A 22874-nucleotide genomic window follows, 5' to 3' on the forward strand; every position below is an offset into this window, starting at 1 on the left:
AGGCAGCCAGGAAGGAGAATGCAGGATTGTTCGAGGCTGGTGGATGTTTGATCTGAGAAGCAGTGGGAGTTAGAGATAGGAGGTCTGGAGTCAGATGCACAGGAGATGGAAAAAGACTGGCTCTGGGTTGCAGAAAGAGAGTTAGAGTAGTTATATGGAGTGCAGGTGATAGCTAACAAGAACATTTGTTTTAAAGAGGAGAACTCTTTTAGTTTTTTCAGTTAACTAAGGAAGGAAAGGAAGGAAGGAGATTCTTTTTTTTTTTTTTTCTTGGTTTTTTGAGACAGGGTTTCTCTGTGTAGCTTTGCGCCTTTCCTGGAACTTGCTTTGGAGACGAGGCTGGCCTCAAACTCACAGGGATCCGCCTGTCTCTGCCTCCCGAGTGCCAGGATTAAAGATGTGCGCCACCACCGCCCAGTGGAAGAAGATTTTTATTGGTCTCCAGATAACCAGTTAGTCTTTATTGTCTTTTATAACCACACAAAGGGTAACAGGTAATTGCCAAATGGAATACTACAGTTTTTCTTCTAGGTCACCACAGCTATAAGAAAATAAGTACTTAAGATTTCCAACATAAGAAAAATCCATTATGGCTCATTTAAGGTCAAAGAAACAGACAAGTTGTAAACCCTTAAACTCAGCGTGTGAAAACTTCACAGCATGACGAAATGGGTGTGGTCGCGTGGACCGTTATCCCATCATTGGGATGCCAGGGCAAGATTAGGGATTGCAGATGCTCCTCAAGTCTGAGGCTAATCTAGAGTACATGAGACCATGTCACCCAGGAGGGGTTGGGGGGAGGATTAAGTAAGGGAGGTACACCATTTTGTTCTTTTCTGAGTAGCCAGTAATTTAAGTAATAGGAAAAGCAAAAACAGTGCCCAGGTCAGGCCAGAGCCAAATCTTTATCCATTAAAGACAGCTGCTGCTTGCTTATACTAGGGTTTCTACTGTCTGTGGTTAAGATTCAGCTACCACACCCACCTTCATACCTCTCACTCCTGAACCAAAGCAGTCCTATTAGAGATAACATGATCTCTTCTACTCTGACAGCCAGCCAAATCCCATTGTCCACCTGGTGGCCAGAACACATCAACTGTCCCACTCTGTCCTGGTACTAAGCCCCCAGACATCTATCAACTGCTCCCAGATGTATGCAGATTAGATAATCTTAGTTTAGATTCTACAGTTTAGATGAGATCTAAAGGGAACTCTGCATGCCCCACAGAGGTTAAGAAGTATTGTTCTGGGCTGGAGAGATAGCCTAATGTATAAAGATACTTACTACCAAGTCTGATTACCTGAGTTTAATCCCTGGAATTCACGTGGTTGTAGGAAAGAACTGACTCCTTCAAGTTTTCCTATGACTACCACATTGTGAGCATGTGCATGCATACCCACAAATAATAATGTTTTTAAAAACAGCAACAACAGCAGCTTGTTCTGTTCTATGTTCCACTGCAGCCCACCTTGACACAATTGAGTGATTCCGAACAGTAGCTGCAGATGACCCTCAGTAAGGGTTGAGTCCTCAGAAGCCCCTCATCCTTCTCTGGAGCACTCTCTTATGTCTTTAATAAGTAGTGAGAGGCAGACATAATACCTTATATTCTATAAATATCAGCCTTTCTATGGATTGATAGCTTTCCAGCCTATACAGCCCCTAAAGAAAGGTACTCAGGACTAGACTGATAAATCAAGACTTCAAGATCTTGATTCTGGTCTCCAAAGAAATGGGTTATAAGGCCAACAAGTGGAATAGTATCTATTATTGGCTGAAATTGTCAACCCAGTAAAAAGTTTTCTAAACCATCTTTTTAAATCAAAACTGCATTTTCAAATAGTAACCAAAATATTAAATTATATATATATATGTTTTTTTGAGACAGGGTTTCTCTGTGTAGTTTTGGTGCCTGTCCTGGATCTCTCTCTGTAGACCAGGCTGGCCTCAAACTCACAGATCCACCTGGCTCTACCTCCTGAGCGCTGGGATTAAAGGCATGTGCCACCATCGCCCAGCTTTAAATTATAAATTAACAATCAAGGTTTTAATATGATGGCCCAATTTTGTATCTTTTAAATTGTCTTTCATCCCAAACTCAGATAGCAACATTTCTTCCCAAACTGCCCAAATGTCTAGTGATGTCTTTTTATGTCAGCCCAGCACTCCAGGCTCCCCATGGTGGGCTGCAGCTTATCAAGTTCCTGTGCAAGGGTGCCAGAGTTTGGGCATGACCTTTACCTATCCTTCAAAGTCTTTCTCCAGACTTCCCATGAGAACAGGTTCCTATTCCGAGAATACAGACCCTCCCTGAGTGGCTGACTCCATCAGGAGGATGTGACTTTCCGTTCACATGAGTAAGAGAGGATGTCATTGTCCCCCATCCTCAGCCCTTTAACATTTCAGCCGAGAATCACCAACTGATGATCTCATTGTTAGATACAGTTCACTATCCTAAAACAGTTCTAACTACCCTGTGACTTTTGCCAATATTCAACCTAGGTTGAGTTCCATAAAACTAACATTTATCCAGAGAACTCTTCATTTAACTACGACTTAATATCTCTGTGAAATTCCATTTTTCTACATAAGCTATTCTTCTAAAATATAGCTTGTTTATAAAGTCTGGTTATCTTTATTCTCAATACATTTTTTTAGATTTCTTGAAGTCTTTTTTTGGAATTCAGTGGCATGAAAAGGCAAATTGGGCACAATAGTTTACACTATAGTCCCAGCTACTCTCTCATCACTTGTGAGCTTGTGGCCGGGCAACACAGCAAGCCCTGTCACTTACAGCACATGTGAGACAAGCCCAAGCATCCGTATCCCTCTCATTCTCATTACACAGTGCTGTTACCATATGAGATTAGGTCCAGAATTTCTGTAGGTTGTGTTTTATATGCCCCTCTGTTTATCTCTTGGGTGTTGAAAATCCCCTAAATTAGCAGAAAAAATTTAAAATTCTAATTCTTTTCATTTTGATATAGGAGTTCTTCAGTATATAATTTATGACATAATTCTCTGTTGTTTTCTAGGCATGTTTTCCACAAATCATGTGTGGATCCCTGGCTTAGTGAACACTGTACCTGTCCTATGTGCAAACTTAATATTTTGAAAGCCCTAGGAATTGTGGTATGTTCCCTGTCTGTACTACTTCTGTGTAATATCCTGTCCATGTGCATTGTGATACAACTGGTGTAATAGAAGCCATGACCAGCTCTCCTTAGAGTACTCCAGCTTTCTCTGCCACATAGACCTTGTCTGTGCAGCAGTGCCTTTCTCCTGATGACTTCAGAGTTCTAAACTACCTCAGGGAACATGAGAAGAGAAATAAATAACTGTACTCATCTACTTTGAAAGGGCGCTTCGATTGAGGGACACAAGAGAAGTAGGGTACAGAAAACTGTGGTCTAATAGGTAGTTTTCGTGTATTTGGCAAATATGAACGATGTCATATTCTGCCTTCTTCAACTTGCCTTTCCTGTCTTTGAGTGTCAGTAACTTACAAGCAGTGAAAGCACATGATAGCCACAAAGCCCATAGTGAACCTGGAGCAACTTGACAGCTGGGTTAGCCAAGTGTGCTGTGCTGAGGTCAGCTGTGACGGTGCTGGAGCATACGATGGGAATGCTGAAGACTTACTTGCATTCCTTGCTTAAGAAAGGTGTATAGAGTTGGAGAGCTAGCTTAGCATTAATAGCTAAGGCTAACTACTAAAATGTCAACAAAAGCATATATCCAAGGTATACTTTTAATAGAAAGAAAAAAAATGAAGTCACCATTGCTAACTGTCCTCTGGGGTCCAAGTTATCCTCTATGTAAGACTATTTTAATAAATAACAGAGACTATCTCACATGGCCACCATGTGGAAATAATAACTTGTCCTCTGTCCATGTTTAATGGAGCCTTCTGGAATAAATGTTAGCTGTCATGATTCTTTGGATGTGACATGACTATAAACATCAGCTCTTACACTGCACTTTTAATTTTGTTTTTAGTAGAACTTTGAGAGGCTCTAAAAGAGAATTCTTTTGCCCTGGAAGCAGTAGGCTCTGGGTCTTGGCTGTCCCTTTTGTCAGCCATTTTTCTGAGCTCTTTCTGTATGCTGTCTTCTGCAGACAGAAGGAGCCGCATCTGCTGTGAGTGTTCACACCTACCTCTACATGGGTAGACTTCTGGATGTAGCTGGAGGTTTAGGCTTTGAAGCAGATTATTTTCTTATCATTTACAAGCCTGAGCCTTGATCTGCTCTTGCTTGTGTGCTTCGTTTTTAAAGGTAGATGTTTTGTTTTCTTTACTAGATACCAAGTAAGTGGAGCATTCAGAGAAGTTACAGTATAAACAAAGTATTTAGTTACCTGCTGCCCTTAACAATAATATTGAATATTAAGATAATAAGTTAAATTTTCAGTCTGCAGTGCCAGCTTTATAAATGGTATTAGCCTCCCTCTGCCTGTGACTGAGGCCACAAAGGTTATCATTTCTTTTGCCTCACTACAGTGGACAGTTTTGAGCTATGAATTTTGGTTTTCCTTTGTACCATTTTTGGGAGAAAAACCAGCTTTTCCCTTGAAAGCTTCTTAAATGACGGTAGGAAAGATAGAGGGGCAGGTAAATGAGAAGTAATTATGTGGGAAAAGCATGGTAAAGTTCTTAGAGCTGGTGTTAGACATTCAGGATTTCATAAACGTGTTCTTATAATGATACTTTAACCTGGAAATATTTTTCAGCCAAATCTGCCATGTACTGATAATGTAGCATTTGATATGGAAAGGCTCACCAGAACCCAAGCAGTTAACCGAAGATCAGCCCTCGGTGACCTTGCCAGTGACAGTTCCCTTGGCCTTGAGCCACTTCGAACTTCGGGTATATCGCCTCTTCCTCAAGATGGGGAGCTCACTCCTAGGACGGGGGAAATCAACATTGCAGTAACAAGTAAGTGGGGACCCTTTGCCTGGGCACCAGACAGCGTTGCTGCCTGTGTTGGGCAAGTGGTGACTGCCAAGGGGAAAGTTGAGGCCACGTGGTCCAGCAGTTTCATAAAGGAAAAGAGAATGTATCCATTTAAACAGATGTTTAGAATTACAGACTTTCTTTATAATAAGGAATGTGCATGCTGGTGACAATGTGGTCAGTTGTTTAAAAGTTTGTCTTAATGGCTGTTCAGGAAGCCTTGTTTTGAAGTCATTGCATTGCAAATAGACATTTTAAAGGGAGACACTGGAGCGCAATGTGGGCTGGCAGGCAGCGGTGCTGGTATGCTGTGTGCTGAGCACTGCTACCCGTGATCTCCCATGCTATAAGCAACTCGGTGAAAAACTAATGGAAAATTGGAACCTAAAAATAATCTGGGCCAATTATGAAATGTCTTGATTGTTGAACTGTTAATAAGCAAAAATGTACTGTTGTGAGGGCAGTGGCCGTCTGTCTTCAGTGTGAATGGGTTGGTGGTGTGTGTATGGGTGTTGTAGGCAAGGCATTCATCCTGTAACAAGCAAATCCTCTTCTCCGTTTTCATTCTTCACATGCGGTCTCCATCTAACCACCTCCCACCCATCTCTCGTCGCCACTCGTGCTGCTTTTCCTAATAACCTGCTGCTTACCCAGGACTTCACGCCTAGCGTTGAGGAGCTCCACTTACTCTGGGAGTCAGTAACACGCATGGGGGAAGCAGTTTATGGAAGAACTTGCTCTTTACATGTTAAGGTTTTTGTGATCTGTTTTGTTGAAATGCGTGGTTTCGAACCATCCAGAGGTTGTCATTTGTCTGAAGGCCAAGAGTTTTCATTCTGATAAGTAAAACTATTCTTTGATATAGTGTGGCTCTTTTTTTTTTTTTTTTACCATTTCCCAGTGCTTGTTTTAGCAGAATTTCATGGTTTCCTACTTTGGCATTTAGATTTTATGGTCTAGAGTTTCAAAACTTGGTCTAGCAGTATGAAAGGATATAAAGGTGATTTAAGATTGCATTTTTAGAAGCCCTTCATTGATCAGGCATTTATTGAGCACCTACTACATTAAGCACACATCTTGTCATTTTTATGTGGAAATGTCTTCAAAATCTTGATAATAAAATCTTTTGATTTCCTTCCAAATACCTGTATTACCTTAAACAAGAACAGTTCCACTGTGTGCAAGACACTGTGCTAATAAGCAGTGGGATTTCAGAAGGGTGACTCAGCAGCAGCAGCAGATTGCTCCTGAAGTACTCTTGGATCTGCCAGGTGGTGCTGTGATGGTGTGTCTCACGTACAAAGACACAGATAGGTATATGTGTTCAGAATTCAGAAATATAGATGAAACTGAAGTCTCTAAATGTTAGTCTCTGAGAAAGAGTTATGAGAAGGTGGGCTTGGTGGCAGCTCAGTGCTAGGACACAGTGGCACATGCCTATAATCCCAGCATTCTGAGCACTTAGGAAGTTGAAGCAGAAGAATTAGAATTTCAAGACCAGCCTCAGCTATAGCTAAAAAGAAAAGAAAAAAAAATGAATATTATGTTACTCTTCTTGCTGTTGATAACGATTCATCTCTTGAATTTTTAAAAAATACTAGTATACATATTCCCAACTAAAAACATGCATAGGTTAAAACAGTGGTTTTCACATGGATTCTTAAGTATCCATTTTGACTTAAATAAAAAGCTTCAGTCTGCCGGCAGTGGTGGCGCACACTTTTAATCCCAGCACTAAGGAGGCAGAGCCAGGCGGATCTCTGTGAGTTTGAGGCCACCCTGGTCTACAGAGTGAGATCCAGGACAGGCACCAAAACTACACAGAGAAACCCTGTCTTGAAAAAATAAAATAAATAAATAAAAATTTAAAAATAAAAATAAAATAAAAGCGTCAATCTAATGACAGGAAATCTGTAATCCAAGAAGCAATGGCTGCAGTGTCACATGAAGAGTTCGCTAAGTGTTTTTGTCACCAACCAACCCCTTAGTTCATTGAACAAAATCAGCATCCTGGGACCCAGAGAGCAAGTTCTCTTAGCCTTTTCTAGAAAAACAGCCTGCTCACACACACTTTATGCAGTTTTAGAATTCATGAAACCCAGACTAAGAAATACCCATAGTAGAGTTGTTAGGAGCACTTGATACTCTTTCCAAGGACCCCAGTTTGGTTTCCAGCACCCATATGGGGTGTCTCACAACCACTTGTAACTCCAGCCCCAAGGGGTCCCACACTGTCTGGCCTCCATGGGTACAGGTGCTCACATATACATACACACGTACACATAATTAAAAGTGAAAAATTTTTAAAGAAATATGTTACATATATAAAGTCATATGGAAGCCATTATTTTGTATACTAACTAAAAAATGTTAAAATGAAGAAACATTCCTGTTAGACACAGTTTTACACATGAACATTCACCATGCCTTGTTACAGATGTAGAGGGATTTTATAGAATTACTTTGTTAAACCATCCCAGTTAAGTTTACCCTTGGCAAAATTTCATAGTTACAACTTTGGAGCAAGTCAGATTGGTTTTCAGGCCCCAGTTTAGTCTCCCTCTGTACCCATGTTTGCATGACTTTGATTTTAACTTCTACACACCTTGTCAGCCACAGCCCCTGTCAGTCACGGCCCCTCCTACTTTCCTACAGACTGAAGGACCAGTTTTACTTCCCAGCAGGAGTCGTGAACCTGTTTTCTTGGCACAGCTGTAATGTGTCTTTTTAGTATGAATGAGTAAACTGATAGATAAGAGAAATGCAAACATGAATGATGGAGGAGCAGCTTCCTGCTTAGCATACTCACATGACTTTTGAGAATCCCACTCTGTGTTCCTAACCCTTATCTAAGATTGAGTATTAGAATCATGCAGAAATGGCAAAAAGGAAATTTGAAAAATGATTATAAATATGGTTGTTCTACTATCATGTAAATTCACAGTAATATCTGTCCGTGGACAGTTCTCCTACTTAATTTTCCTGGGCCTGTGGTGGTCACACCTCTCGTGTACTTCTGGATCTAAACTGAAAGAAATGGTTGAGCCCTGCTTTCCTTTCTCCTTGCAGCTTTCCCAGTACTTCCACTAACCTTCTCTAGTTAGTAGCTTTCTGGCAAACTTCCTCCTGCTTGACTTCCTTGAGCCAGCCTTGGCTTACACCTCCGTTGACGTCTGCTTCGTTGCATTTGAGGGACGTGTTGACATCGATTTGACTTAAATCTTCTCCCCAGAGTGATTTCCTCCCTTTCCTTTGTCAACAGAAGAATGGTTTATTATTGCCAGTTTTGGCCTCCTCAGTGCTCTCACACTCTGCTACATGATCATCAGAGCCACAGCTAGCTTGAATGCTAATGAGTAAGTAACAAATTGTTTTTTGGATTGCATGTGCCAGATCCCAAGAAAACGAGTAATTTTCATGAAGGTGGTGAGACTTGGCTTCCCACCTGTTTCATGCTGATCCCAATGGGATCATAGTTAGCAAAATAATTTATTTCATGAGCCATCTATTTTTAGTCACACAGACTGGGAATTCATTTTGTTTATTAAGACCAACATACATGAGCAAAGCTCTGGAGGCTCTCTTGAGTACAAGCTGGATCCACAGCATCATGTAGATTCCAGGACACCAGAACAGTCTTAGTATGTGAAGAATGCCCATGACCTCGCCATTGGCAGGAATAGCCTCATTCTGTGTGTGCTCCTAGGATTTTACCAGGAGCTTTAGTCAGCTTTTGGGAGAACACTAAGACCCTTGCCTGTGGTCAAGGACAGGAAAGAAGTAGGAAGGAAATCCAGTGCTCTCAGAAGACTGTTGGGAGGTAGAGATGTCAGAATAGACTGTCTCTCCAAGGGCAGAAAGAGGCCATGTAGGTTACAGAAAGGCAGAGTTGGCCTCCAAAGGAAAAACATCAGTCAGGCTTCTTAATGGTGAGATGGTCTTGCCACAAGGAATGCACAGAGCTAGGAATGCCAGCAGAAGCTGCATGTTGCTATGAGGGCTACTGTAGGGTAGGCATCTTGATCCTTTTAATACAGTGATTTTCCAGAAGTAGGATTCCACAGTAATAATAATGGAAGAGTTTTGTTTTCCACTGTTTTAAATGTTATTTACTGTTCAGTCCTTCCTTTTACCTGAGTATTCATACTACTTAGAGATGAGCATAACCCTGGGCCAGTGCCCAAATTTGAGCCTACATTGCTACTGATGCACATCATGTGCTCTCCATTTTAAGCCTAGCACTTTAAGTTGTCAACAGTAAACAATCTCCTGAAAAAATTAATTATTGTTCAGCTGTGGAAACACAAAACTTTCACTTCCCCTGTCATATTACCTCTAACCTGATCTATTGACAAATATTTGCAGGAAATATCTTTTGGCATCCATGACCCCGTACATATTGAGAGGCGACTGTGGTACATGGGTGTTCTTCATCCTTTATGTGAATAGTCTTCGCCTGTGCATTAGGTCAGTCAGCAGCTAGCTACATCTGTAGACACAGTTAGATGCACTTTTCCATCAGAACACAGTACCAGTTGCTCAGATTCTAGAGTCAGTCACACCTAGATTTGACTCTCACTCAACTCCATTTTCCAGTTGTGAGGCTTAGGCATTTAACTTTATCTAAATAATTTCTAAATTTATTCATCAAAATAAGCAGATGATTAGTCTACATCATAGGGCTATGGTCTTAGTACAGTGCCTAGTATGTAATAAGTGCTCAATAAATGTTAGCCAAACTAATTCTGCTACAGTATGTGAATAAGATGGCCATCTGGGACCAGGAGGGTGATTCAGCAGGGAAGACCCTTGCTGCCAAGCCTGAGGGCCTGAGTTCAATCCAGCTTCACAGTTGTCCTCTGACCTACACACATACACACCATGGCACATGTACATATGCATACAGACACAACAAATGAATAGGTAAATATAATTTAAAATTTAAGAGATGGCCATCTGCCTCTATAAAGCAAATTATTTAATTTTGTCCATGAAATTAGATACAGTGTACAGGAAATCTGTGGGCCCATGGTTTCAAAAACACTTGCATTCAAAGTGAAGTCATTGTTTTGTCTATAGTCATTCCTCTTGCTTATTCCCAATCAAGGTCGATAATAAGCCCAGTTCTTTTTTTGTTTTGTTTTTGAGACAGGGTCTTACTATGTAACTCCTGCCCTGGAACTCACTCTGTAGACCAGGCTGGCCTCGAATTCACAGAGCTCCACCTGCCCCTGCCTCCCGAGTTCTGAGATTAAAGGTGTGCGCCACCATTGCCCAGCAGAGGCCAGTTCTTAAGATTTTACTAGTGAGGAGCCTGGTGAGATGATGCAGTGAGTAAAGGCATTTGCTGCCAAGCCTGACGAGTTCAGTCACAGAATCCATCTTGTGGAAGAAAAAACATAATTCCTGCAAGTTGTCCTCTGACCTCTACACACGTGTCTTTGCAAATACCGCGTGCACACACAAACCAGGACATAAAATAGGTAAATGTAATTAAATGTTTTTAAAAATTCAACTATGAGTAACAAGCAGTGCAAATCAATAGTGATGCTCTGGGCACTTATATAGAATAACTAGATAGTTTAATGGTCCTCTTACTCAGAATCTTCCCAAATACTCAATCTATACAACAGATACTTTAGAGAATGCTAAATAGGAACCCAAGTGCCAGGGTTCTACTGCTTCAGGTCCATGCATAAATGCATTATTCAGAACCAGTCATGGGTCTTCACAGCCATGTCTTACTTAGTCAGCCCTTCTCCCATTAGCCTTGTAGATGGTTGATTTGCAACTGTTCATTCAACTGTTATTTCTTTGCCTTCAAAACCATCCTAAAGGACAGTATTCATAATCCCATTTAGAGAGAAAATTGAGTGAGTGTGTGCGTGCATGTGCACATGTGTGTATACACACCTGAGGTCCATGAAAAGATAGTCACCAAAGTATTAATGGTGAGTATCTTAGGTTATATTTTTAGGATGTTTCCTCTCCATTGTGAGCTTCTGTGTGACTTGGGGGCTTTGTTGTTTTTGCAAGTATGAATCACTTGATTTTTTCATTAAAGACCATTTTATTGTGGGAGATAAAGATCAGTCACTCTGTGCCAGTGTCTCTCTAAAAGGTTGTGGAAATTCCTAAATTATTTTATTCCAGATATAAATTTTTTAGCAGGCCAGGTGTGTTGGTGCATGTCTTTAATCCCAGCACTTGGGGAGGTAGAGGCAGGCGGATCTCTGTGAGTTTGAGGCCAGCCTGGTCTACAAAGAGAGTTCCAGGACAGCCAAGGCTATTACACAGAGAAACCCTGTCTTGAAAAACAAAACAATAAGAGTTAGCAGTTTTTAAATTCTTTGTTCATGGATTTTTTTAATCTACCTACTCATTTTGCCCTAATATACCAATAAGTTTATAGCCAAAATGAGGTCCTTTCTAATTTTAATCATCCTGGTTTAACCTGTCCATTTGTATGATGGTATTATCTATAAACAGATGGAAAGACCTGTTGACATTTTAGTGACCGTCTGGAAACTAATAGTAACCCCAGCACGAATGTACCCATGAGGACAGTTTTCTTTCCTGACAGCTTCAGCAGTACAGTGTGTTCATTCAGAAAACCCCGTAGGCAAGAGCAAGCAGCATGGGCAGATGTTAGGGCAGCCATGCCGAACCTAGGCAGGTCCCAGGCCCCTTTGTACTTTGCTGTAAGTACATTGAGGACCACCAGGGAGCAGCCCAGGCAGAGGCACAACACTTGTCCTGACCTTACTTACAGGTACCATTTACCAAGGATTCGATGCTGTTGGCTGCATCAGAAGTCTGTGTATTTTGGAGTCCTTCTGTTCGGTGAAAGAGTACTTAAATAAGTACTAATTATTCCTTAAAAGCTTTTAGCACTGCAAACAAATCGGAAGAAATCTGAGACTACAGATGTAAACAGGATGACAGTCAAAGGAGCGAAATGCACAGCAAAAGCACACGGCTTAGCTGCCTTCTCACACTGCGATTCTCAGTTCCTGCACCAACAAGACGGACTGCTGAACTCCACTCCAATAAGCCTGTGAAAGCCCAGCACCTGCCCGCTTATATTTGTGACATCTTTCCCTCTCTGTGAGAAAGATATGTTCATCCTTGGTTTTGAGGAACACATAAGTGAATGATGTAGGAGAGATTTTTAAATTGAGTAGGAAGTTGACTATATCTCTAGGGCCCATCTCTTAGTTTATAGACTCTGATTCTAAAAAATCACATCTTAAGATTTGCAGAGATAGGTAGCTCAGATACTCAGGATTTTGTAATTGGTCTGGGCAGCAGAAAATGCATATGATTAATGTGATCAAGTATGTAGAAAGATGCTTCTGTGCTGGGACCTAACATTGAGAAGCCCTGGCTTCTGGACTCTTCAGCAGGTAGATGGGTCCCATGCCTCACTGATTGTTCTGGTGAGTTTTCCATGTGTGATTGTAGACGTTTATCAACCAAATAAAAATAGTTGATGATCCCGTTTTCCCCTCTACTGAATATTTCTGGAGTCTATTTAGAACTCTTGCTTTCTGGAGTCCACACCACAGCAGCCAGCTAGTTAGACTTCTGTTTTAGAACACTGACAGATGGGCAGAGTGTTAATAGAAAAGGGTCTGAAAATAGAACCATTAGATGTTTTGGAGGAAAGAAGAGGTGAGAGGTCTCTCAAGGTGTCCCAAGGATGGCTAGAGAAAGGAGGGTCTGCTATGGACTGAGCATCCCCTTGTGTTCATAGTGGCATCACACTGCACAGTCAGTGCAGAAGACAGAGAGGCTTCCTGTAGTTCTGGAGCCCTGATGCATCACAGAGGAGGAGTGGGTTTAATGGAAGGAAACAACTTTCTCTCAGGCAGAGTTGTCCATATGGACAGTTGGTAAGCTAATGAGCTCGCCAGCTGCTGCCTGGCTATTCACCCAGAAGCTACCGTTTAGGCTGAGAGGCAGGTCTTCTTTTGAGTGCATGCTACTGGGTGGGATCAGAGCCCAGGTGGCAGGGATCAGGATTGCTCTCTAGTTGCCTTTTGCAAGACTTTGAATTTCAAAAGCAAAGTTTCCAGACTTCTTTTTACCATCTCCCAGAGTGAGATCTGTTTGGCTTTGTGACTAGCACTCCCTCATACATGACTAAAACAGAAGTGGTGCTTACTGCCTGCCACATCCTGTCTTGTACTTTATTTCCCTATTAATGCAAGTCGTGAAGTTCCAAACGGACTTCAGAAACAGTTTGAGAAGCACTGGGCAAGACTTTTAGATGTTTACTTTTTCAGTCAAATACTTTTGGTCAGGCTAGCATCCATCTTTGTTTTATTATGTTACCAAGAATACTTAACATTACTTTCTGAGGTGTATGCTGGGAATAGGTCTTCTTCCTTCTTGTCATATTTATTCTTTTAGCCAATTTAGAGTATTTAGACACAGAGGAGTACTGAGGCTCGGAGGGATTGAGTGGTCCCTAACAGAAGCTTAGGAAGGACAGTGGGATGCAGACCAGTGCCTCTGCTCCCAACTTCTCTCTGGACTGCTTGCCCCTGACTGCTCCACAGAACAATGAGGGGTTCAGTTGTAACCAGAGAAGTTTAGTTTCTAAGAAGATGGTCTGAAAGAAGAGTCCCAAGCAAAGCAACAGTTACCTTTGGTCTTTGCAGTGGCCATTTTTCTTTTTTCTCAGAAGCACCTAATGTTATGGTGTTCCTAAAAAGCCCTTCCATCTCATAATATCCAGTTTTTCTGAAGAGGTACTACAAGGAAGGTGTGGCACCTTCCGTAGGGACTATGAGAAATGAGCAGAGGTGCTTAGGAAAAGTGACCGTTGTTCACACCAGAGCTTTTTCCAGAAAAAGTTGGCTAGCTCCCTTAATCATTTTAATGCCATGCCTCAGTGCTCACTAGGCACTGGCCTCATGGGAACAGGGGATGAGTTCAGAGGCCTGACCTTCCCTTCCCTGCAATAGTTGAAAATGAGGAAAGAAACAGAAAGGAGCAAGGGAGGGACACCCAAGAGAGCTGCTGCTTTTGCACCAAGGAACCTCACAAGAGAAAGGGGCACAAAGTGGAGGGAGCAGAGCAGGTTTCGGGAGTATGTGATTTGATGCATCCACCAGAGGTAGGTAGTAGCACTGGGAGCAGGCAGACCACAGAATTCAGACCTTATTCTTATAAACAGTGGTGAGTGTCTGAGGGTTCTCATGGTGGCTGAGATGGTTCTATGAGGGTAGAGATGGAGGCAGAAAGTTAGGTAAAAGTCAGAATTGAAGGAAGACGTCCTCACGTGGTGGGGAGAAAATGAAGAGGCCCTGGAGAGTTGTATGACAGCCAAAGATCAGGTGGTTTGCAGCATGGATCCTCGGCACAGAGGAAACGATCAGAACTGATGGCGTGATTTAGGGCAGTGCAAACACACCAGGCATGGTGCTAGGGAGGCCTTGCTTAGGGAATAAGCCAAGTACAAAGGGCCAGGAAATAGAGTGGTCTCACAGGACCAGGGGCTGCAAAGAAGACAACAGGATCCTGTGGGCACCAGGAAACTTTTCAGAAGACTGCAAGCACTCTTTAGCACCTGTTACGGAGACATTAAGCTAATACTCGGTTCACCTAAAACCTGAGAGGTTCCTGAACAGAAAGCTGTGCGTCCCTGAAGTCTGTGCTCTTCGGCTCTTTCACATAGCCAGGGTAGTCTAGAGTGGTACAGAGCAGCATGTGCAAAACCAGCTGGATAGCAGCCACCCCTGTGTGCCAAACAAGGCACTGCAGCTTGTTGTGCATTCGCTCTGGGAAGACTAAAGCAGTGCTGAGAAGAGGAGCTGCCCAACGACTGCTCGGAATCGGCTAGTCTAGGCAGATGCGAGGGCTGGGGCAAGTCCCAGGCCGTCCTGCAGGGTCGTGTCTCTTGTTTTAGAATGCTGACCACCACCCTTTAACTAATCAGTGATCTCTGTTTCCCTTTTATTCCCTAGGGTAGAATGGTTTTGAAGAAGGAAAACACTGCTTTCTGACTGATTGCCTTGAAGGAAAAAGAACCTATTTTTGTGCATCATTTACCAATCATGCCACACAAGCGTTTATTTTTAGTACATTTTATTTTTTCATAAAATTGCTAATGCCAAAGCTTTGTATTAAAATAAATAAATAATAAAATAAAAGCATGTGTTGTAAGTGTCCTTCACCAACTATGTTTCAGAGGCTGATTTTGATACCGCTTATAGAATGTGCTCACAACTTCATAAGAGGGCAGGGACACTGTGGCTGCTGGTATCTAACCTGGGCAGAGCAGAGACAGCCTGTGTGCAGCTGCCCCCTCCCTCCACTTTACTTTCTTCCAGGAGGCCTTCCCACTCCGGTAACTTCTCCTCCCTCTAATGGTGACCCGTGTACCTTCACTAGGACTTTAGCTCCACACTGAGAACTTCCCCACACCTGGGAATGTGCTTTGCATGTAGTAAGTGCTCAATAAATTAATTTGTGGGATGAAGGAATGAGTTGTAAGAACTTCCAAACCAAGATATTCCTTTCACTTAGTATGTACATGACTCATTTTTGAAAGAGTGAAGTCAACTTAGCCAAGAGCCATTTCAACATGTGGTAGTGACATGTTTCTGCCTTATTGAAGAAAATGACGAGCTGTTTTGTCATATTGTATGTTTAAAGGATGGTGGTATTTGTAAACTCTCAAGCAGTAAATTCTTGGCCTTCTACTTCAGCGTCCCTGAAATACCATGTTTCTGTCAGTATTCACAGGCTGTGCAACCATCACAGGTGCACTAATTCTAGAACATTTCATCACCCACAAGGAAACCTCACAGCTGCTAACAGAACTTCCCACTCCTGCCAGCCCTAGGAGCTATAAATCTGCTGCATGTTTCTCTGTGTGCCTATTCTGAGCACTTCATATGAGTATAGTCTTATAATATGTAGTCTTTTTTATCTTGTTCTCAGTGTGTTCAAGGGTCATCTCTGTTGTATCATGTAGCAATACTTCATTCCTATACAAATGTGATTTATTTTTATACGCTGTTTTTGCAAACTTGCTGAACTTACCTTTTCTTTAGGATTTTCCATATACAGGATTATGTCTTTTGAACATAGGGGTCTTTTATGTGTCTTTTTTATTTTCTTACTTGTTTGTCCTTAGATAGAACCTCATATTACCAGGCGGTTGGATATAAAGGATGTGAACTGATTTTCATGTTTTGTTAACGATCTTGGGTAGGGGGAAGAGATATCAGTTTGTCAACATTGAGTTTGAGGTTAGTTACAAGATTTTCTTAGATTATTCCCCCATCAAGTTGAGAACATAATATATTCCTAGGTTATGGGGTATTTTTATCATAGGACAATTTTTTTAGGGTATCAATTGTTTTCTATGTCTATTGCAATGATCTTAGGGCATTTTGCCCCATATTAACATAGTATATGATACTGACCTTTTTTTGAGACAGGATTTGGCTGTTCAATCCAGGATGACCTCAAACCTACAATCTTCCCAAATGCTGTCAGCAGTCACTATAAATCCCAACCGTTACACTGGTTTTCTATATGCTGAACCAACCTTGCAGTCTAGGATGATCTCACTTATTGTAAGCGTTGTTTACATTGCTGGGTCCAGTTTGCTAGGATTTTGCTGATGGTTTCTTCAGTCTTATAAGATATTGGTCTAAAGTTTCTTCGTTTATCTTTGTTCTCCTTTGGTATCATTGCAGTGCTGGCCTCACAAGTGTGTTCTGAATTTTGGAAGCATGTAAGGGCTGATGGTAGTTCTCATCTCTCACTGTGGTCTTGATTGGCCTGGAACTCTGAATGTAGACCAGGCTGAACTCACAGAGATCCGCCTGCCTCTGCCTCCAAAGTGCCAGGATTAAAAGTGTGCACCAGGACACTGGCTTGTTTTGTTTGTTTGTTTGTTTGTTTGTTTGTTTTCCTGTAAAGTGAAAGAGATTAGGTTATTGGTATTCCATCTTTGAGGAGTTTTTTGTATTTGGGTTTTTGTTTGGAAACAGTCTCCCTATGTGCCAGGCTGGCCTGGAACTCGTGTCCTGAATAGATGAGATTAGCAGTGCATGCCTGGTTTCTTTTCTTTTTTTTTTTTTTTCTTTCTTTTTTTTTTTCTTTGTTTGTTTGTTTGTGTTTGTTTTTCAAGATAGGGTTTCTCTGTGTAGCTTTGGAGCCTTTCCTGGAACTCACTCTGTAGCCCAGGCTGGCCTCAAACTCACAGAGATCCGCCTGGCTCTGCTTCCCGAGTGCTGGGATTAAAGGCGTGCGCCACCACTGCCCGGCTCTGTTGTTGTTGTTTTTTTTTGTTTGTTTTTTGTCTTTTGTTTTTAATACAAATGCTCATGGCCAAAAATCTCCCCCAAGTCCAAATAACCATATTTATTTCTACTTAATAATCTCTACTTTCACCTGTGATTTCTTTGACACCCTGGTTATTTAGCAGTTATATTGTTTAAGCCATACATATTTGTAAATTGTCCAAACCTATTATAAGTTTCTAATTTCATCTTAAATTCTTCCAGATCCATTAGTTGGTTGGAGAAGGATTTTGTGATCTTACCTGTTTAATGTTCCAAAGCTTCCTTAATAACACACAGCATCTGTCAGAGAGGGTGCTCGGAGCACACCTGAGAGGACTGTGTTCTGCCGTAACTGGGCACAGCTCTCTAGGTATCTGTCGTGCATTCAGTCTCCTCTTTCCTTGCTTCTCTTCTGTCTGCCCTGCCAGCTCTCACAGGTGAGTGCTGATCTTCAACTGCTGTTGTTCAATTCTTGGCTTCTCTCTTCCATCCTGGTAGGTTTTGCTCCATGTCCTTTGGGGTTCTTTAGTCGTGCATATGGAATTGGAGACGTGTTTAAACCACAGTTTGCTCATTACATTCCTACACACTGAGCTTCACTGGTTAAAGGGCCTTCTTGATGGCACAGCTGTCAGCAACCTGATTGTCCATCCGAAGGGTTTGTTGAGCTGCCATCTTCCTCAATAGAGTTGGTTTCCTCCTGGCAGTATTTTTGTGTGCGTGTGTGTGAATTAATGGTATAGTCCTTGCCACCTAACTCCATTCCACTTCTTCTCATTTGTGATTGGCTGTCCCTTCCAAAGCAGTCGTCAGATGAAGGGCCTCAAAGGGCAGCGTTGCTGTCTCTGCTAGACTAAAGGACTGCCTCTCTTCACATGTTCTAAGTCTTCAGCATCATGTGTGTTTCTTTAAAAATAAGTGCTGTGCAAGCTAGGTGTGTAATTTTGGCAAGAACTAAAAGATGAAAAGGAGTAAGTTTAAAAGTTGAGACTGGAAAGATGGTCATCAGTAACTGATATAAGAACCTGGTATTCGTTAGCTTTGATACTTAACTGGTATCGCGATTTCAAGTTCTTACCATGATCTCAGTAACCAAGGAACTGGTGGGGTGTGTGTGTGTGTGTGTGTGTGTGTGTGTGTGTGTGTGTGTGTATGTGTGTTGCACATTAAAATGTAGTTTTTGTTCCTTTGAGCCCCATACAGAATTAACATCAAAATGAAGTTTATTTTTAGTAGACATGATATGAATAGAATTAATATATAAAGTTGAATAATTTCTTGTTTACTATTTCAGAACTTAGAAAGTGACCATATTTAGGGGGGAATGGTTATTTTGGCTCTAAATCCTTGGGGAAGCTTTTGCAATAAGTAAAGCGTAAGTTATTTTTGCTTTAGTTTTTCTAACAAAAAGTACATTTTTTAAGACTACTTTGTGTCACCAGTGGTGGTAGCACACACCTTTAATCCCAGCACTTGAGAGGCAGAGGCAGGCAGATCTCCAGGTTCATGGACAGCCTGAACTACAAAGCAAGTTCCAGGACAGCTAGGGTTACCACAGAGAAGTCCTGTCTTGGAAAAACAAAAAACAAAAACTTCGTGTTGAGGTAACCCTGGCTTTACCTGGTAAGCATGCCTAAAGGGGCTCTTGCAGAGCCTCTTAGTCCTGTTGGACCAAAGGCAGCTGTGACCACTGACCCTGGAGAAGTCAAGCCTCATTGAGAAATCAACCCTTTGGCTAGCAGAGTTCTAGCTTTAGATTTTTTAAATACAGGGAAAAGACCCCAAAGTGTTCTAACATTTTATCTTTCCAGTTGTTTGCTTATACTGTACTAAGTTCTTTATGATGAATTTAAGAATAGGATTTAATAGCAACAAACAACCAAAAAAAAAAAAAACCTAAAACCTGTGATTCTACTCACCCACTTACCTGTTTACTTGTGGGTATAAATGCACGGCAGCTCTGCTTTGGTATGGGACTCTCTTCCATTGAAAATAGGGACAAGCGGCAGAAGCCTTGGCATTAGGCTCCAGCCAGGTGTAGCTTTGGGCAAAGTAAACTGAATCTGTGCTGTCTCTCTGAGTGCTTTACCTGTGCCCCTAGCTAAAGCTGACGTGCAAACCAGTGTTTTCTTTATGTTGATTTCATCTTCACATTAGAATGTGCAGCAGGCAAGCATGAGTCCTGGCCCGACCTCTGCCTGACTTGCTGAGCTTCCTCCAACCTCAGTCTCCTCATCAATGAGTAAAAGTTACTGTAGCAGCATGTAGGGCTTAGAAGACTGGGAAAAGTGTGTTTGTGAAGGTGCCTGGCATGTGGTGTGGCGCAATAGTGTCTGAATTTCAAAATCTCCCTTTATAAAAAGCCGATCCTGCAAAGTCCTTCCTGATGTGGGATATTTGTACAGTGTGTGAAGGTGTATTGCTGTGATTGGTGTAATAAAAAGCTGAATGGCCAGCCGGGTGGTGGTGGTGGTGGTGGTGCAGGTGGTGCACACCTTTAATCCCAGCACTCGGGAGGCAGAGCCAGGCAGATCTCTCTGAATTCGAGGCCAGCCTGTCTACAGAGTAAATTCCAGGACAGACACCAAAACTATACAGAGAAACCCTGTCTCAAAACAAAACAAAACAAAACAAAACAAAAAAACTGAATGGCCAATAGCTAGGCAGGAGGTATAGGTAGGATTTCTTAAGAGAGAAAGAGAAGAGGAGAAATCTATGCGCACGGGAGATGCCAGGAGACACATGGAGAGGAAACAGGAGGTACAAGATGAAAGAGAGAATGCCACTTGACAACATAGATAAAAATATGGGTTAATCTAAGTTATAAGAGCTAGTGGAACAAACCTAAGCCATAGGCTGAGCTTTCATAATTAATTAGGAGCTTCTTTGTCATTGTTTGGGAGCTCCACTGTCTTTCCTTCCAGTTCACAAAGTGGATGCAGTAGACTGAGCTGTGCTCATCACCAGGAAAGAACAAGAGGTCCCTCTGTTGGGGAGAATGTATAGCCAATGCTTAGACCCTCAGAAAGGCTTGCTCTCAACTCTCACTGTGTTATATGAGGAAGGAAAGCTTTCTGTGGGAATCCTACTCGTGCTGCTTTCCACCTAGGTAGTAACCATTAAGCCTAAGGCACATTGATAAAGCAGCATTTCCACCTATGATCATGTACCTTTACCAGACCAGAAGCAGGGCTTGTAGGTAGGGTGGACATTGTACTGAGAAAATTGAAGAAAATAAAACCTGATAGCAGGTAGAAGCCCCCTTCCTGGAGCCTGATCCCAGAACCCCGATAGCCTTTCTAAAGTAAAGATCAGAGCAGATTTGAGCATTATTTATTTGTTTTTTTAAAGAAGAGCCAAGACAATAGATTTGCAAGCACTGTTAAATTTCAGAGTGTGTTTCCATAGTGAAAGGTTTGGGGCTGCTTTTGTTGTTTTGAGTTGGGGCCTCAGGTAGTCCAGGTTGGTCTCAACTTTGATATGTAGCCAAGGGTGAGCCTGACCCCCTGAACTTCCTGCCCTCTTTCTCTCCATGGTGGGGCTCAAACCCAGGGCTCCATGCATGCTAGATTACCACTTTTACCAACTGACTACACTCCCTAGCCTTTCCAAACTAATTCTTAAACTTTGCTAAAACCTTGAGTTATTTAGTGGGTTTGTTAGATACCACTGAGCAGAAGACTGCCTGCCTTCACTTTGTGATGTTTTTAATTTCATCAAAAGAAGTGGAAGCAACCTTGGATCTGCTTCATCTGAAGACCCTGGAAAGCCGTTGATGGAGTTTTATATTTTGATTGTGTCAGGAGCTGTAGTCACTAAGTCACTAGACAGTCTAAGGTACAAACAGTTGTGACTTAGACTGAGTTGGGCAAAGCAAGCAGTCCCAGCATTTGGGAAGCTGAAGTAGGAGGATCCTGGCTACACAGATGATGTCAAAGAAAACATATTTATATGTAAGAAAAGTAATTACAAATGGAAATTTAGGAGAAAATAGACAACAGACAAGGTAACTAATTATAAGTGATGGTTAAAATGCTAATAATGTCTTAAAACTTGTATCATGCACCTGTTTGTGTTAGGAACCTGACCATGAGTCCACAAGGCTAGAAGCCAGTGTTCTAGGCATTTCTCTCAAGAACAGCAGACTGAATGGAGAACAAATGCATAGTAAGGTCAAGCACAAAGGCCTTCCTTCCTTCCTTCCTTTTCTTTCTTTTTTTTTTTTTTTTCTTTTTTGGAGCCTTGGACTGAACCCAGGGCCTTGCGCTTGCTAGGGAAGTGCTCTATCACTGAGCTAAATCCTCAACACAAAGGCGTTTCTTTCAAATGATAATGAAATAAATGTCCCAATTAAGGAAACACCAATACCCAATACTAGGAATGAACAAGCACATCACTTCAGAATGCACACATCAAAAACTGCAAAGAAACAGAGGAGAATAGAGATGTTCAAGAGTTCTGGGAAGGGAAAATGGAGAACTGCTTGATGGGTGTAGAGCTTCAGGTTTGCAGGCTGTAAAGGTCCCAGAGACTCCCTTCACAACAGTGTTTGATATGTAAACGTGCTCAAGATGCACTGACGTGTTTTTTAATGATCAAGGTAGCAGGGTTTCTCTGTGTAGCCCTGGCTGTCTGTCCTTCAACTTGCTTCATAAACTAGGCTGGCCTTGAACTCACAGAGATCCACCTGCCTCTGCCTCCCAAGTGCTGGGATTAAAGGTGTGTGCCACCACCACCAGGCCTGTTAGTATTTTTTGCCACAATTTTTTTTAGGTTGTAATGGGAGCTGTAGCAGCAGTTCACAGCATTTCATGTTCATCCAGAGGGCCCAAGTCCAGTTCCCAACTCACAACTACCACTTACTCCAGCTCCAGGGGATTTGACTCCCTCTCTGGCCTCTTTGGGCACCTGCACTCATGTGGCATATACTTATATAGACACAAACCCATTAAAAAATAAAAGTTTTGGTGGATAGGCTTTTTTTTTTTTTTTTTTTTTTTAGCTAAGGCTCGAACCCAGGGCCTTGCGCTTGCTACGCAAGTGCTCTACCACTGAGCTAAATTTGTCAGGCGTTGGTGGCGCACACCTTTAATCCCAGCACTTGGGAGGCAGAGCCAGGCAGATCTCTGAGTTCAAGGCCAGCCTGGGATACAAAGCAAATTCCAGGAAAAAGCTACACAGAGAAACCCTGTCTTGAAAAACCAAAAATAAACAGATAGATAGATAGATAGATAGATAGATAGATAGATAAAATTTTAAAATAATGATAAAAGTGTATTATAACTTTGCTAATAAATTCTGAAAATTTAATGTTGGTAAATTTCAATACAAATATCAAAATTAATATGATGATAATTAAGAATTTAAACTCACCAACATCTAAGTAATACACTGGCTCCATAAGTTAAAATCATTCCTCAAAGAAAATCCTAAGGTTTAGAGGGTGGAAAATTAATTCTTTGTGATATTTAAGGAAGACTAGAAAAAGGAAAACTTCCCAAGAGTTTTTGTGATCAGCACAGCATCAGTACCAACTAACTGTAGTTCAAAGGGAAAGAAAAAAGACTAATTTAGTTTGCAAATACAGATGCAAGTGGTTTCTTAAATTTTT

The 22874-nt window shown here is 41.7% G+C and overlaps 1 protein-coding gene across 4 annotated transcripts in view; it reads left to right on the top strand.

Moving 5' to 3' along the window:
* Positions 1 to 22874, top strand: part of Rnf130 (ring finger protein 130) — a 102836-nt gene that overhangs the window by 67692 nt on the left and 12270 nt on the right. Inside the window, exons 6-9 of one of the 4 annotated variants that reach the window (XM_036195548.1) lie at positions 3037 to 3133; positions 4733 to 4937; positions 8218 to 8311; positions 14930 to 15138. In XM_036195548.1, the coding sequence (XP_036051441.1) occupies positions 3037 to 3133; positions 4733 to 4937; positions 8218 to 8311; positions 14930 to 14945 (412 nt within the window). In that variant the 3' untranslated portion in view covers positions 14946 to 15138. Of the gene's footprint in view, positions 1 to 3036; positions 3134 to 4732; positions 4938 to 8217; positions 8312 to 14929; positions 15139 to 22874 lie in introns of those variants that run through there. The other 3 variants (XM_036195547.1, XM_036195550.1, XM_036195549.1) reach the window with 3 other exon arrangements.

This window comes from Onychomys torridus, chromosome 8, assembly GCF_903995425.1.
Source record: "Onychomys torridus chromosome 8, mOncTor1.1, whole genome shotgun sequence".
Lineage (NCBI taxonomy): Eukaryota > Metazoa > Chordata > Mammalia > Rodentia > Cricetidae > Onychomys > Onychomys torridus.